This window comes from Dipodomys merriami, unplaced genomic scaffold (assembly GCF_024711535.1).
Source record: "Dipodomys merriami isolate MVZ:Mamm:240054 unplaced genomic scaffold, mDipMer1.0.p SCAF_11, whole genome shotgun sequence".
NCBI classification, from domain to species: domain Eukaryota; kingdom Metazoa; phylum Chordata; class Mammalia; order Rodentia; family Heteromyidae; genus Dipodomys; species Dipodomys merriami.
This window is the reverse complement of record NW_027202382.1, coordinates 43,009,980-43,026,716: the sequence shown is the minus strand read 5'-3', so window position 1 is coordinate 43,026,716 and position 16,737 is coordinate 43,009,980. Positions and strand designations below refer to the sequence as shown.

At 53.8% G+C, this 16,737-nt stretch overlaps 2 protein-coding genes across 7 annotated transcripts; both read right to left on the bottom strand.

Moving 5' to 3' along the window:
• Positions 1 to 115: 115 nt before the first annotated feature.
• Positions 116 to 3,317, bottom strand: Bbln (bublin coiled coil protein). Its single transcript, XM_070014561.1, has 2 exons — positions 3,078 to 3,317; positions 116 to 531 (listed from the first exon to the last, which is right to left on the bottom strand). Exons 1-2 carry the CDS (start codon positions 3,154 to 3,156, stop codon positions 359 to 361), a joined length of 252 nt encoding a protein of 83 aa, XP_069870662.1. The 5' UTR covers positions 3,157 to 3,317; the 3' UTR covers positions 116 to 358.
• Positions 3,318 to 4,804: 1,487 nt separating this feature from the next.
• On the bottom strand, positions 4,805 to 10,158 carry Lcn2 (lipocalin 2). 6 transcript variants are annotated; one of them, XM_070014512.1, is made up of 7 exons: positions 9,971 to 10,158; positions 9,330 to 9,463; positions 6,696 to 6,775; positions 6,394 to 6,513; positions 5,874 to 5,975; positions 5,146 to 5,176; positions 4,805 to 5,008 (listed from the first exon to the last, which is right to left on the bottom strand). In XM_070014512.1, the coding sequence occupies exons 1-6, from the start codon at positions 10,094 to 10,096 to the stop codon at positions 5,157 to 5,159; spliced, it is 582 nt and encodes a 193-aa protein (XP_069870613.1). In that variant the 5' UTR covers positions 10,097 to 10,158; the 3' UTR covers positions 4,805 to 5,008; positions 5,146 to 5,156. The 6 variants fall into 6 exon arrangements, with proteins under 6 accessions (XP_069870613.1, XP_069870608.1, XP_069870599.1 ...); XM_070014507.1 differs by having other exon boundaries at positions 4,805 to 4,963; XM_070014498.1 differs by having other exon boundaries at positions 5,150 to 5,176.
• Positions 10,159 to 16,737: the final 6,579 nt, after the last annotated feature.

The following is a 16,737-nucleotide window of genomic DNA, read 5'->3' as shown; positions in this document are numbered from 1 at the left end:
AAGGTGGTCACGAACCCAGCCCCCACTTCCTGTTCATAGGCCATTGATGTGTGATGTGTGATCAGGCCCCAGTTCACCTAAGGTCTTCATCCCAGCACACAGAAGAGAGGCTCTGTAGTGTGGAGAATTGGTTTAATGTGGATTTCCAATCCTGGGGGAAGTAGGGAGGTCCAGGAGCTGGGCCAGCAGGCAAATGAATGGGCTGTATGTTTACACCTGGCCCCAAGAGACAGGCTAGGAAGTGGGGGCTGGCTCAGGCAGGCAGGGGACCCAAAGGCCAGCCCTTGAGAAGGTATCTAAACCAGATAGTAAGGGCCCAGGGAGGCAGGATTGGGGCCTGGTCGGAGGCTCCCAGAGCCTAGGGGCTGGCATCGCCAGGGGCCTCCCCGAGCTGCTGCTGGAATTCCAGGCGTGTCTGCCGGTTGGACTCCAACAGCTCCTGGAGTCGGGCGTGGAGGTGATCATTCTTCTCCTCCAGGTGGTCCAGACATGAGTTGATCTGGTCCAACATGGAGTTGATGGCTGCATACTCTGGGAGGAAGGGGAAAGACAGACCCAAGGTCCCGTGTCTCCTCTAGGCTCCCAGACACACTCGTACCCCATTGTTCCCCAGCCCGCCTCCAAGAGGGCTTTGGGAGAAGTCTCTACTCCTTCCTGAACCCGTGTCACCGTCTGGAAAATGGGCAGAAACCAAAAGAAAGGCTTTGAAGAAACACCTTAGTGCTCCATCTTCTAGTTAGGATGGTCACAGCCTGGGAGGTCCCGCCCCCAGGGATCTCCCTAAGTGCAAAGGTGAAACCTCCTTGGCTCTTCCTTGCTTCCTCTCTCCCTGCAGAGGTGGACAGGGCCTCTTCCAGGCAGGCTCTCATCTCCAGCCCTTCCGTGGCTCCCTCTGCCATCAGGGTAAACCACCAGCAGATTCCCAGATCCTCTCCAGCCCCCTCAGTTCCCTTCATCTGTCTCCTCTCCGAATCCTTTTCCTTTCCCCTCCCTCACACCCACCTCTCCCACCTCAAGCCCTCTGTGCTGTTGCCTCTGCCCGGGATATGCCAGTCCTCCTGTCTCCCTTCCCTTTTTTGGCAATCACCACAGGTTATCCTATCACCAGCGCCCTACTGACGCAAGCCAGTCTCGTAGCCCTCCACAGCCCTCTCTCCCCTCAGGAACAACGGCTGTGAATATCTGTGTGCTGGCCTATGTCTGTCCCTCAGCTGTGTGAGAAGTGACTGGTCTTGTGTTGGCTGCTGTCTCCCCAGTGTGCTCGATGACAGAGTAAGCGTTTGCTGAAGGAATGAGTGAGTGAATGAATGAATGGAGCTGACTTGCCAGCCTCTGTGCCTTCGCTCAACTCTCTGCCACCCAGAGATGCCTCGACCACAATCTGTCAAGGACCAGCTCAAAATGCCTCTTCCAAGAAGCCGTCTCTGGTCCTCCCTCTACTGCCATTCTTCACCTGCCTCTCAGAAACATGATGTTCCTTTGGACCCAAGGTCTGGGCCTGTGCCCACTGCGGGACCCGGTTCTGAGCCAGCCTGTGACTCAGATATACTTGGCTGCCAACTTAGGATAGGAAGAGAAGTGGGTGGTGGTGGTAGAAAAGTCTGGAATTCAAGGATTGTGTCTGGGATGTGGGTGATTGCATTCAAGGGAAGGTTATCCATTGCCCAGAAAGGGCACCACTCACAGAAGACAGTCCTGTGAAGTCTGCTGCAAGTCCACGCCTCGTGATACAGAGAGGGAAACTGAGGCCTAAGAAGAAGGAAACTATCCAGGATCCTATAGCTGGTTGGTGACAACCAAAATTCTCGGGATTAAGGGCTGTTAGATTTGGGTTCCAGTTCTGCTCTACCCCAGCAAGTTGCTACAGCTCCTTTCTGGAAAAGAAGTGAAGAGTGGAAGTATGAAGTGTATCCAGAACTTAGCAAGATCTGCCAAAGTGATTCTTTATATGGTCATGACAACCAATACTTCACATTCCTGTTAGGGACACCAACTGGGGGACAGGACGAGGTACTGAATGTCTCCACACCAACTGGAGTGAGGCTTTTATCCCTGTCAAGGGTACTTCACAGTTCCAAACCTTGATCCTCCCCACTGTCCTGTGAATCAGCCAACATCCATGCAGCGTGACCTTCTGAGCCCTTCCCTAGGCCCTCACTATGGCTACTGCATCCTTTGCTTCAGAGCTACAGGAACACTGCTTGTCCACACTGGGTGGCTTGCCTTTATGAAAAGTAGACCCTGGGTCTGGGTTTGTGGCTCAAGTAAAGAGCTGATAGCCTAGTAAACACAAGGTCCTGAGTTCAAACCTCAGTACCACCAAAAAAAAAAAAAAAGACTCAGAGTGATGAAAATATCTTAGAACTGTGAGGGTTGCACAACTGAGCATATAAAACCTTGGAACTGTCCAACTGAAATGGGGCTGATTTGTATAGCTCAATAAAAATGTGATGGCAACAACAAAGCACTGCCCCATCCTTACCCCACGTTTACTAAGTCCTGCCCTCCAAGTTACTGCTCCCACCTTACTACACCGAAGAGAATAACCACACGGCTCACTTCCTCCATGAACCCTTGCCTGCACCATCTGTCACGGGACGGACACACTCATCCCTACGACAAGGGGAATACGGAAGGACGGGGCGCCGGGAGCCCGGGCGGATGGTTCTCCCACCCTCGCGCGGGGCTGTGCACGCAACAGGCTGCTGGGGAGCCGGGCACACCGGCCCCGGTGCTGACTCAGCAGCGCGGGCGCCCACCGGGTCAGCCCCGCCTGCGCGGCCAGACCTGCCAAGCCGGGTTGCAAGCCCCTTGGTGTGTGTGTGGGGGGAAGTGGGGCAGGAAGTGATCGGAGCAAATCCCAAGCAGCTGAGCATCCCCGGAGGTTGCCTCAGTTTCCCCTTCTGTGAAACCGGGCTGCGGTTTCTAGGAACCTCCAAGGTGGCCCCGGGAAAAGTCGGAACCTTCCGCGAGCGGGTGGGGAGAGCCCACCCCGTCCCCGATTCCCCTTCCCAGGGAGGGTACCCCAGGAAAAGCAACAATCGCTTCGGGAGCTCCCCCACCCCGCGCCCCGTCACCTGCTTCCCCGAAGCCATCGTCCTCGCCTTCCGCCGCCGCCTCCACCGGCATGCCCAGGTCCCCGTTGGGGCCCGACATTGCGGGCTCGGGCACCGCAGGGGCCGCGCGACCACGGAAAGCGGCGACCGTCGCCCTGAGAGCCGGCGCCGGGCGGAAGGTGGGAGCCGCTGAGAGATCTCGGAGCCGGAAGGGAGGAACGCAGCGGCGCGCGGCCGCCCGGAGCCCGGGGCCCCGCCCCCGTGGCCTGCGCCGCGCCGCCCGAGCTCCGCCTCCTCCCCGCCCCACGGCCCAAACCCCGCCCACCCGACGCCAGGCCCCGCCCCTAAACTGGCGCCGCCCACAATGCCTCACAGTCGGGCGCCGCCCCCCGGCCGACCCGCGGGCCCGGCCCACTCCGGGTGGCGGTGCGGGGCAATCGCGGGGCTCTCCGACAGCGGAGAAACCCGGGCAGCGGAGGCTCGAACCCGAGCAAGGGCTAGCGAGTGCCAGCGAGCCCGGCAGGAGAGCGGGCCAGTCGGGAACCTCCATTCTGTGCCCCTTCCCTGCTTCTGCCCCTCTGAGTGTTCGAAATCAGACCAGCGGTTTCCAAGGCCTCTTGAAGTTTCGAGAAGTTCCAGTCCTGGCAGGACAGGACTGTCATGGAGGGGTTCCCTCCTCCTCCTTCCTCCTTCCCCCTGCCTGCCCCGGCAGCGACCACCCACCTCACGCACTCCATCCTGGACCTGCCTGCCGTTCTGCGCCCGCTTGGGGGATCCAGGGCTGCACCTGTGGCTGGGAACCGGCCTGGCTCCAGCCTTGGACCAGGCTCCAGGCAAGTACAGAAACAGAACAATGAGGCCTCTTGAAATTTTGTCAGGATCTCACCTTGTATACCTTTAATGTATGATAATTATAAAACAGAATAAAAAAACCAGGCACCAGGGGCTCACCCCTGTAATCAATCCTACCTACTCTGTCATCCTAGCTACTCAGGAGGCTGCCATCTGAGGATCCCAGTTTGAAGCCAGCTGCAGCCCAAAAGCCCATGAAACTCTTTTTTTTTTTTTTTTTTTTTTTTGGTCGGTCGTGGGGCATGAACTCTGGGCCTGGGCGCTGTCCCTGCGCTCTTCAGCTCAAGACCAGCGCTTGAGCCACAGTGCCACTTCTGGTTCTGGTTTTCTAGTGGTTTATTGGAGATAAGAGTCTCATGGGGGGCTGGAAAGCTGGCTCAGTGGTAAAGTGCTTGCCTTGCATGCTTGAGGCCCTGGGTTCGATTCCTCAGCACCCATAAGCAAAAAAAAAAGCTGGAAGTGGCGCTGTGGTTCAAGTGGTAGAGTGCTAGCCTTGAGCTGAAGAGCTGAGGGGCAGCGCCCAGGCTCAGAGTTCAGGCCCACGACCGCACCCAAAACACACACACACACACACACACACACACACACACACACAAATAGTCTCATGGACTTTGCTGCCCAGGCTGGCTTTGAACCGTGATCCTCAGATCTCAGCCTCCTGAGTAGCTAGGATTACAGGCGTGAGCCACCGGTGCCTGGCTCCATGAAACTCTTCTTTCCAATTATCCACCCCCCACACACCAAAAAAAAAAAATGTAAAAATTTAAAAAAAAAACAAACGCAAATAGAGCTGAGGCCTCAAGTGGTAGAGCTCAGCCTTGAGCAAAAAGCTCAGACCCTGAGTTCAATCCCCAGGACTGGCGTGCACGCGCACACACACATATGCAGACCCCGGGGCAAGTGCATGTGTTTATTTAGCAGATAAGTGGGTGGACTCCAGCAGCCAAGTGGCTTTTGGAGCAGTTGGGTGGGCAGCAGGGCATCACAAGAAAGGTCTTCCAGTTGTCACTGGCTTCATGGCTGGGGGTGGGGCATGGAGTAGACAATCTGGCTCCCTGGGCAGAGGCAAAAGGAAGGATGGAGATAAAGATAGTCAACACCTGAGAAAAGAAAGTTGATTAAAGACGCTGCAGTTGGGGGAGGGGGAAAAGGGAGGGAGCAAAGGCAAGTCTGGGACGGACCCTCCTCCTCCCACCCACCCCGGCCACCCTCCCCTCAGCTCCCTGCGCAGCCATACTCACTGCACCTTCAGTCATCAATGCACTGGTCTGTGGGAGGAAAAAGTCCATCAGAACAGGCAGATGGGATAGGTGTACATGTACATGTGTGTGCATGCACATCTCTGGCTACCAGGACCCCTGTGCTGTCCCGCAGGCCCAGCCTGGACCAGCTGCATCTCTGGGGGTGTCCTCAGGACTTGGGGAAGCCTGAAGACCCATGTGTGGAAGATGCAGTAAGGGAAAGGTTTGGGGACTTGCTGCCCTAAAGGATGGGGCCTCTCATAGCTGTGCTCCAGCTCCCAGGCCTCCTGCCTGTTCAACCTACTGAGCCCTAGCTAGCCTCTCAGCCAGTGACCCTGAATGACCTGGTGAGAGCCCTCCTTGCCCAGGTCAGGCTAGGCTACTTGAAAGCAGGGACATGTCCTAAGTCAAAGATGAATAGGATCCAAAGGGAGACCCAGAACAGGAGGCCTGGGAAAATGCGGACACTGATCTGTGATTCTCATCTGGTAAGCCCAGGCTAACCTGTCATGGATGAGCACTTGGGGGTCAGGATCCCTGGGGACCCATAGATTCCAGGGTGGGGCAATGTCTTCATAAGTCCAAAATGGCTTCCAGAGGAGGCCACTGCTCTTGGATGGGCTGGAGCAGGGCACTGGGTCTCTTGTTTATCCTCTCCCTGGTGGAGAGCATCAGGCCTAGACAACCCCTATGTCCCCTTCCTACCTCCCCAACTGACCCTTACCAATGGGAGTAAGGAAGGTGATGTGGTCATCAGTAAGGCCCAGAGACTTGGCAAAGTGGACGAAGCGATCCTTCAATTCAGAGCTCAGCTCTTTGGTTCTCCCTGGGTGCGGACAGAAAGATGCTCTATAAATGTTATTGGGTGCTGGTGGCTCATGCCTGTCATTGTAGCTACTTAGAAAGCTGAGATCTAAGGATCATGGTTCAAAGCCAACCCTGGACAGAAAAGTCCATGAGACTCTTTTCTTCAATTATCCAGCAAAAAACTGAAAGTGGAGGTAGGATTCAGCTGTTAGAGTGCCAGCCTTGAGCACAAAGCCAATGCCAAAACTCAAAAACAAAAAGTCATCGGACAAGTGAATGAGGCCTCCGACATTTTTCCTATAGAACCTATGCAGGAAGACCTCCTCCCTGAGGGGGCTGGAGTTGAAGAAGACCTTGAGGCCTGAGTGAGGGTGGAGGGTCTCATCCCCTAAGTGTGACCAGGAGCTGGGGCCCCGGGGGATAGGATGAAGACCCACCGTAGAGGGTAGTCTTGAAGTACTCCACGTTTGAGGAAGTCTTTTTGAAGAATAACATGGCGAACTCGGAGTAGTTAGTATCTATCACTTGCATAGTGTAGCTCTGTATATTCGGGTATCCTGTGATACAGGAGTGGGGGTAAGAGGTCAGCCTTGCCTGTGCTGGGAGGAAGAGGAGACCATCCCCTTGCTTTTCAGCCTGCTGACCATAGGCTTTTCCCCAGAGGACAGCGTAGGGTGACAGAGAGGCCTGTGCTCCCTGGAACCTCACACCCACACCCCTGTCTCAAATGGGGACTCACTGTGAATGTCGCCTAGGGTGTACTGGCCCCACACGGAACCTGAGACAAAAATTCTGTTCCAGTAGTCACAGTTCTGACCCCTACGGGAGCAAGAGATGGGGTGAGCTGAGGGAGATGACACAGGTGTGGACGCTCCTGGGCCTGACCAGGTAGCACCAAGATGGTGGCAGGGTCCAACTCATAAAAGCCTGTCCCCCATTAAAGTGGAAGCTCCGCCCACCCAGTTTAGACTGGCCTGGGCTTTCCTGCCTTGAGCCTATCCCTCATCTGATGCCCAGAGCTGCCTGACTCTCTCAGATCCTCCCTCCTGCATCCGAAGTCCCTCTTCACCTGCCTCCCCTAGGTGGCCTACCCCACGTGCAGCCCAGCCCCAGGCACTTACCCCGACTCCCACCTGGCTGTTCCCCTGCTACCACCTACTCCACCTGTCCAGCCTGCTTCAGACCAAATACTCCCCAAACAGCTTTCTACCTTTCTTCTGCCTCTCAGTCCTCAAGTGCTCCAGCTCCAACCTACCAGCTTCCCAAATCAGAAAAACACTGCAGGGGGGTGGGGGGAGGGGAAGGATAGGTTGGGAAGGGGAAACAAAGAAGGAGGCTACAATGCTTGATAAGAAATGCACTCATTATCTTGCCCATGTAATTGTAACCCCTCTGTACAGTATTTTCACACACACATACAAAAACAGCCAAAAAAGAAAGAAAGAAAGAAAAACACAGCAGCAGATACAGTCCTGTTCTAGTTCCCATCCACCTGCCACCTCCCAGCCCTGGCTGCCCAGCCTCACCTTCATTGTTCTACCTACCTCCCAGCTCCACCTGACTTTCTCCCCTGATGCAACTGAGTCCGGATACCCAGATCCTGGCCTTGTGGGAGCCCCTGGCCTTGCAAGGCAGGTTGCCCCAGGGTCTAGCTTCCTACCTCTGGAAGGCACCATTCTCTGACTCAGAGTGCACCAGCCCCTTCCGTGCATACTCTGCACACTCCATGCACACACAACTGTTTGTTTGTGTGTGTGTGTTTTGTTTCTTTTTTTTTTTTTGCTTATGTGGTGATGAGGAATCAAACCCAGGGCCTCAAGCATGCAAGGCAAGCGCTCTACCACTGAGCCACCTTCCCAGCCCCTGTGTGTGTTTTGATACTAGGGTTTGAATTCAGGACCTTGGCACTATCCCTGAGCTCTTTTGCTAAAGGCTAGAGTTCCTCCACTTGAGCCACAACTCCACTTACATTTTTTCCCCTGGTTATTTGGAGATAAGAGTCTCAGAGACTTTCCAATCTAGGCTGGCTTCAAACCAGAATCCTCAGATCTTAGCCTCCTGAGTAGCTAGAATTACCCAGTGAGTAGCTAGGATTACCGAGCTGTGTGTATACTTTCTGAGATACATTGGCTCCTTTTTATTTTTCATTTTTTGTTGTTGTGGGGCTTGAACTCGGAGTCTGGGCGCTGTCCCTGAGCCTCTTTGGGCTCAAGGCTAGTGCTCTACCACTTGAGCCACAGCACTACTTCTGGTTTTCTGGTGGTTCATTGGAGATAAGAGTCTCATGGAGACTGTTCTGCCTGGGTTGGCTTTGAACCACGATCCTCAGATCTCAGCCTCCTGCGTAGATAGGATTACAGGCGTGAGCCACCAGTGCCTGGCACTGGCTCCTTTTAAAAGCCACTTTTTTAGAAGCCCTGGTTGGAGACCTGGGTGAGATTGTAGGTAGATGCAGTATCCCTCCTCCTGCCATGGAATACATTACTCTTTCCATCTTTGTTTTTGTTTGTTTGTTTTTGGTGGTGTTGTTTTGGCCATCTTGAACTCAGGGCCAAGCACCATCCCTGAGCTTTTGCCCTCAAAGCTAGTGCTCTACCACTTGAAGTACCACTTCACTTTTAGCTTTTTAGTGGTTAATTGGAGATAAGAGTCTCACACACTTTCCTGCCTGGACTGGCTTCAAACCATGATCCTCAGATCTCAGCCTCTTTAGTAGCTGGGATTATGGGTGTGAGCCACTGGTACCTGGCTCCTATCTTGGGCTTTGGTTTGGTTCTGTTTTTTTGGTTTTGGTGTTGGTACTAGAGTTTGAACTCAGGGCTTCATGCTTGCTAGGCAAGCACTCTACTGCTTGAGCCACACCTCTAGCCCTTGTTGCTCTAGTTCTTTATTGAGATAGGATCTTGCTTTTTATGTAGGCCAAACTGGACCAAATTCCTCCTATTGAAGCTTCCCACCCTAGCTAGGATGACATACGTGTATCAACACACCCAGTTATTGGTTGAAAATGGGGCCTCCTGAACTTGTTCTCTGGGGCTGGCTTCAAACTACAATCCTCCTAATCTCTGCCTCTGGAGTAGCTAGGATCACAGGCATGAACCACCAGGCCCTCACTTGGCTTCTTGTTTAAGATAGTCTAGTTAACATTTTTGTGTGTGTATGTACCACCACCACACCTGTCCTCTCCATCTTCCTTGACCTGTGTGTGTTCATCCCCATTGCTGTCCGTGCTGGAGTGCCACACTGAGAGAAGAAAGGAAGGGAGGAAAGGAGAGAGGGAAGGAGGGACAGAAGCCATGTCAGGAATAACAGGATCACCCCTTGCCTGTGACATCAGTCTACCTCTTAGCCCCTAGGGAGATGGCAGCTTCACCTGAGCAGGGTGGAGGTGACGTTGTAGCTGTTGTCTTCATTCAGCTCATAGGTGGTGGTGTACATATTTGAGTTGCCTTGATTCTTCTGTACTGCGTTCCCCGCCAGGCCTATGACATACCACTTCCCCTGGAACTGCAGGGCAGAGTGAGGCAGAGCCCTGGAGTGGCTCCAGGAGCCACCTCTCCTGCTCTGGCCCTGCTGGCATCTCTAGGCAGCCTGGCTGGCAGCCCCTCTGATTGGGTTCCAGGGTCCCAGGCGGAGCCTGCCTGAAGGAGCCAGCAAGGGCTGAGGGCCTCCAGCATCAGTTTCTTCATCTGTGCAGAGGGACTTAGCAGGCAGTGGGGGTTAGTAGGCACAATGACACAGAGATGAAGAAGGATGGGGGTGTGGCTTCCACCAGGGGACCCAGGCTCAAGAGTTCTGAGGTCTGGACTCCCTGAGTCTTACCCATTCCACCCAATGGTGCTCTTTTTTATTTTTTGGTCTGAGATAGGGACTCAAACTCTGTATCTGACACTTTTGGTTATTGGCTGGCACTCTACCACCTAAACCACATCTCCAGCCCCCAATATTGAGACCCTTCACCTCTCCTCCCCACAACCCTAGATCTCCTGGCAACTGCCCCTCCAGGACTCTTACCTGCTTATCCTGGAAGTTGGGGGTCAGGGGAAGCTTATGTAGAGATGGGGCAGGGATCAGGCTTGGAACAGAAAACTGGGTCTGGACCAGCAGGATGAGTCCCAGCCACAGGAGTCTCAGGGTCATGGTTACAGAGCAGCTGCGGGGACCGGAGAGTGTTGAAGAAGGAAGAGGAAGCAGGGAGGGGGCCTTCCTGAGGTGAATATTTATGGGCCACCAGGCTGCTGCCCCCACCTCAGGATGAGGTAATCCTTCCATTGCCAAATCCAGGAAAAGTGGAGCAATTACGGGCAACTCCTGTTGAAACATTTGGCAAGATTTTTGCCCCTTTCTCCCTGTGGTCAGGGTTGTGCAAGGGGGGAGGATCGGAGGATCAGCAGGGAAACTGGAGGGCATTCCCAGAGCCCTGCAGTCTGGCAAGGAACAGGACTCCCACTGTGTGCTTTCCGTTTCCCTTCCCTTCCTCTGGTTAGCCTCCTCCATGGATCTGCTGCTCAGTTCTGAATAAGCCGCCGCCTCTGAACCCCCCTGGGCTATGTCACAAGCCCAAAGAGGGTGTATGTGTGGTGAGGTCTTCTCTCTACACCTGCTAGAAGAAAAAGAAAAAAAAAATGAGATGGGTACCAAGGCTTATGCTTGTAATCCTAGTACTCAGGATCACAGTTCAAAACTATTCCAGACAGAAACGGCTATGAGATTCTTGTCTCCAATTAATCAGCAAAAGACTAGAGGTGTTCCTCCAGTGGTAGAGTGTCAGGCTTGAGCAAAAAAAGCTAAGGGACCACACTGAAGCTCTCAGTTCAAGGCCAGTACAAGTATGCACATGTGCACATTTACACACACACACACACACACACACACACACACACACACACATACACACACACACACACAATATCCTCAAGTCTTTGTGACCTTGAAAGTGAGGAAAGATAGAACCTCAAGAATTTTAAGTAGAGAGGGAACAGTGCCTTAGGTCACAGAGGAATTGGATAAAATATTCCAGACTCTGAATGTCTCTGATTGTTACCATTGCTCACCCAGTGGGGGTCTAGGATATGAACTGGGGTGGTTTTCCACATGAGAAAACTAGAGCTGGGGGTGGGAGGGGCGGTGCCCAGGTTGGGGCACCTGGCTGGCCCTTCCAAGCGCACCCACACACATTTCTACCTGCCTCCCCGCCTCACAGGCCTGCTCTGGCACCTGCTCTGCCAACTGTGGCAGCCCATGCAGCTCCTGGAACTGAGGAACATGCTGGCTTTGAACATGATTTGTTGGGGAGCAGTGCTAGGGATCAAACCCAGGAGCTCGGACATGCTAAGCGAGACTCTACTACTGAGCCATGGCCCCAGCTCCAATTCATCATTTTTTGTTTTTGTTTTGTTGGTACTGGGGTTTGAACTCAGGGCTCTCAGGAGCCACACCTCCAGTTCCCCTTGAACTTGGGATCCTCCTGCCTCAGCCTCCTGACTGCTTTAAGAGGTGTGCACCCCCATACCTGGCTCACCTCGGCATTCTGGCCAAACCCTTGTAAGGATCCATTCTTCTCTCCACACTGGCCTGTCCAGCCCTACTGGCCTCATCTCTCCCTCTCTGTCCTTACCTCTGCTGGTCTTTGCCTCTGCTCACCCTTGGGGGCAGCCATCTCCTCATTCTTGCTCACCTGGGCAGCCCTGCCTGGAGGTTGGAGAGCCAGTGAAGTGAGGCCAGCTGAGGAAGTTGGGCTTCACATGTGCAGGTCGCATGAGATTCTGACACTCACCGCCATGGCTGGGGCAGAGACTGTGGCTGCAACCCATCCCTGCCAACATGAGTCTGGTTGGAGCTGAAAGGGCTGCGCTAGATGCTGGGAGCCTTCTGCTTTAGAAGAGGATAGTTCCGGGCTGGGAAGGTGGCTCAGTGGTAGAGTGCTTGCCTAGCATGTATGAAGCCCTGGGTTTGATTCTTCAGTACCACATAAACAGAAAAAAAAAAAAAAAAAAAAAAACCAGGAAGTAGCACTGTGGCTCAAGTGGTAGAGTGCTAGCCTTGAGTAAAAGAAACTCAGGGACAGTGCCCCAGACCCTGAGTTTCAAGCCCCAGTACAGGAAAAACCAAAACAAAACAAAACAAAAAAACAGGAACGCTTCTGTGGGTTGAGTTGGAGGTCCAGGGAAAAATGCTCTGTCCAGCCCCTTCACAGTCCAGCAGGGCTGATGGCATCAGATCAGTTCCTCACATCTTCTTCCCACCAGCTGTGAGACCCATCCCAGGGGAGTTAGGTGAGGCCCACAGTATAGACTTGCCGTGGCGATTCAGGCCAACTTTCAAGTTCCAGGGTGGACAGGATGCTAAAGACTCCAGTCCCTGCCCACTCCCTTCCCACTGGGCCCAGCCAAGGACAGGGCTCCAGGGTCCCTGTTGCTCATAGGTAGGGGTCCTCAGGTCCTGTGGCTCTTGGTATTGTTATACCATATGTGTGGTGCCTTGCATTGGCATGCCAGGAACTCCCCCACCTCCTCCAGGCTCTGGTGATTGTTCTGTAGTCCTGAGCTGCTCCTATGGAACCCCACGCCCCAGCTTCCTTCACTGTCTCCCTGGGAACTGCAGATAGCCAGTGTGCCCACAGCGAACCTTACAGAAGCACCAAACCCACGAACCTTACAGAAGCACCAAGCCCAGAGGCTTGGGAGTGGTTGGGCATGGCCATGGCTCCAGATCTGCTGAGCAAAGGCAAGAGCCTGACCACCGCCTATGCTTGGGTTTCTGTGGCCAGAGGCCAGAAGAATTCTGCAGCACCCCCTCCTCTAAGTCATTTAGCCACTCCCTGGTGGTCAGGAATCTGGTCCGACCCCCTGGTCTGGTTTCAGTGTTGAGCCTGGCATGAGTGGCTGGGGCCAATTGCTTTCCACAGCCTCCCTGGTGAGGCCTCAGGCCAGAGGCCCAGAGGTCCAGTCACAGCTCCAGAAACTCTTGGGGTTCACAGATGGGCCCTACCTGGGGGTTACCCTGTAGCCCTCTCCCCAGTAAGGAAGAGGAAGGTCTGTGGAGTGTGAGGTGCTTGTCCCCTCAAGGTCTAGGCTCTGGTCTCCTGTTTCCAGAACAGCCCAGCTTTGCAGCCCAGTGTCCATCTCTTGCATCAAGTTCACCATGAATCCTTGAGGGGCTCCTGGCTCCTGCCTCTCCCACTTGATGGGAGACGCTGTCCTCCTCATACCCCAAATGTACCCACTGATTCCCCCCTGGGGGAGGCTTTGGGGGGCCTTCCAGAAGGGTCAGCAGGCCTGCTGTTGTGGTACAGACACAAAGCTACAATCTGGCTCTGGTTCTTTGCTGCATGGGCATCTAAGAGGAGTTCTCTCATGTCATGCGTTTTCTGTTTTTGTGTATTTTTTGTGCAGGTACTGGGGCTTGAACTCAGGGCCAAGGAGCTCCCCATTAGCTTTCCCCTCAAGGTTGGCACTCTACCATTTGAGCCAAAGCTCCACGTCCAGCTTTTTGGTGGTTAATTGGTGGTTAAATGGACTTTTCTGCCCCAGCTAGCTTTGAACCTTGATCCTTAGCTCTCAGCCTCCTGAATAGTTAGGACCACAGGTGTGAGCCACTGGTGCCTGGCTAAGACCTTGGCTTTGGCCTGGCTGTTGTCCTTCAGGACTCTATCCTCAGGCATCCAGGTCAAGGTGTAAAGGAAGTGTGAGCTTCTGGGGACAGGGCTTAGTGGCCTGCCCCTGGGGCAGAATGACTTAGCAGGACTGGGCCTGACCTGCATGGGTGTGAAGGCAGGCAGGCTGAGGTCACGGCTGCTTGGGCTGGAAGCCTTGGGTGGCACTGCTTTCCCCAGGATCACTGCAGCCCCAAGCCCCGCTCCCTAGGAGCTCAGCCTGAGGCTACCAGGATTAGGATGGATCATGGCTCCCTGCTATCTTCCGACATCCCTGAGCTCCCTCCAATGCTGCTAGGTCCCCCTGTTCCATGCTACCCCCTCCCATACCTCCTCCAATATGGAGTTCCCTAGACTTAGGCCACTTTCTCCCTACTTCCTGTCTTGGTCTATCATTTCCTCACATGCACACCTCCCTCCCCCACCCAGGTAGGCCTTGACCTTCTTTCAGTGCATTTTCATAACAGTGCTTTTTCCTGCCAACAGCCTCTGCAATCTGGATGAGAATTTCCCAAACCAGCACATTATTACAACAAATTACCATACACTTCCAAAGACCAGAAGTCTGAAATCAGAAAATCACTGTATGTGTCCATCAAGGTGGCAGGGATGGGGGTGTGTGTGGGGGTGTTGTATGTGTGGGTACTTGTTCCCTCTGAGGTCCCAGAGCTTATGCCTTGCCTCTTCCAGCTCCCTGGCTGTGGCCCTGACCCCCCTTCTCTGCCTGTCTGTGTAGCCTTCTCCTTTGTGCCTAATCTCCTTGCCCTGTCTTGAAGGACTCTTGAGATGTCATTTAGGGCCAGCTGGATAATCTATAGTAATCTCATCTCACAATCCCTATTTAAAAGGTTGAACGACAAGAGGGAAAGATGCAATGAAGAAGGAAGGGAGAGGCCAGCAAATATTTTAGAATATGTCTTCTACTATTAACATATTGGTGATTTGTGAAAATAAGTTTATTCCTCTCAGAAATTTAAAAACAAGCCAAGTGATAGTGGCTCATAACTACTGTAATCCTAGCCACTTAGGAGGTTGAGTTCTAAGGATCATGGTTTGAAGCCAACCTGGGCAGGAAAGTTCATGAGACTCTTACTTCCAATTAACTAGAAAAAGCCAGAAGTTGAGTTGTGGCTTAAGTGATAACCTTGAACAAAAAAAAAGAGACAGTGCCCAGTGATAGTATTACTTCTTACTACAGTCACATTGGGTCTAAGATTCTGACGTATGGATTTGGAGGGAAGGACAATCCACATTCAAACCATAGCAACCATCCTGCTTGGAATAGGGTATCTGTCCTTTTGCCTGGCCATAGGTGAAGGAGGTTGTGGCTACTTGCTCAGCTCTCAGATGAGGGCTGAAGTAGGATCTGGGCAAGTTGGAGGCCAGAGAGGAGGTATAGAGAAAGCATGGAGTGGGACTAGCTGCCATAGAAGATGGAGTTGATCCATCAAAGGGTGGCTGAAGTGGGGCTGAGAGGTGGGCAGACTAGAGATTAGCTCAGACTTGGACTAGGGCTCCATCTAACTCAGCACAGTTGGTTCCTCAGCCTCAAGATTGCCTAAAGGCCTGTGGCTGGAAGGAATTAAGGAAGAGGTAGTTCAAGGGTCAAAGGCATTGAGGCAGAATGAGCACAAAGCAGCCAGCCATGAACCAAGAACTTTGCCAAGTATTTTGGTGGAGGGGCTGGTCACTGGATTTCTTTCCTAGATTTGGCAAGGGATGACTAATCCTATGCTAGGCAGGTGAAGCCGCCAGGTAGTAAAAGTAGATGATCTCCCAGGTATCAGCCTCATTACTTTCTCAGCCTCTCATTAATTTTTCTCCTTTAATTCTAATCTCAATGCAGTGGATGCCAGTCATTATTCCTAAATTACAGATGGAAAAACTGAGGTCCAGGAAGGTAAAAAGGGAGCCTATTGGTTGATGTTTCTCCAGCTATACTGCCTGAGAACAGGTCATATCAGTAAAGCTAACGTATCAGAGAGGTGCACAGAGGGTGTGTGTGTGTGTGTGTGTGTGTGTGTGTGTGTGTGTGTGTCTGTGTGTGTGTGTGTGTGTGTGTGTGTGTGTGTGTGTGTGTGTGTGTGTGTGTGTGTGTGTGTGTGTGTGTGTGTGGTGCTTGGTCGGTCCGTGTGTGTGTGTGTGTGTGTGTGTGTGTGTGTGTGTGTGTGGTGCTTGGTCGGTCCCTCATGCTCAGCTAAGCCGGTCAAGCTCCCCTTCCATCTCCTTAGGGGCTGCAGTGGCTGGAATAAATCCCAAATGCACAAGCATCCCTGAAACTGCCTCCGTTTTCCCTTCTGTAAAAACGGGGCCGGTACCCCCGATCCCCAATGCTGAGGTTTCCAGGGACTCACTGGCCGAGGCTCTCAGCACCTCTGAGACAAGTAGGGACCCACCCAGGGGCGGGGTGAGGAGGGCCCCCCGGGTCTCTTCCAAACGCCCACCCGGCCCTACTCCTCCCTTCAGGAGGACATCCCCAGAAAAGAAGAGATAGCTTCAGAAGCACTCCGGGTTGCTGCCTCCTCGAGGCCCTCGTCCTCGCCTTCCCAACCCAACCGCACGCGCCAGGTCCGGGTTGGGACCCACGAGGAGGACTCAGGAGCTGCCGAGGTCGGGGGGGGGGGGGGGGGGGGGGGGGCGGAATGGCTGAACCCGGCAGGAAGCCCCGCCCTCTAATCTCCATAACCACGCCCACGTCTATGGCACGCCCACTCCGGCCGCTGGGCGTGGCCACGCCTGGGCTGTCCGAGGCGAAGCCCAAGCACTGGAGATTCCGGCCCTTTGCTGGGGCGAGAAATCTCTAGAGACCAAGAATCCTGGAACCCCCTCACTCTGCCTGTTTTTGTTTTTTTTTTCTTTTCCCCAAAGCCTCCAGGTCTGCTAGACGGCTCCACGTGGGCTACAACGGAGACACTCCGCTTCCAAGGCCCCACGTTTGAAAAAAAATGTGTGGTTCAGGTCAGAGCAGAAGCGTTCAGCGGTGCGGGAGGGCAGAAAGTAGCGGAGGTGCTGCAGTTCCCTCGCTCTCCCCGCGAGACATTCGCACAGACACGGAGCCGACTACGGCTCCCCTTACAAGCCTTGGCTGGACGTTGGGCCCTTTGCTCGGCAGGTTTCCTTCGAATGG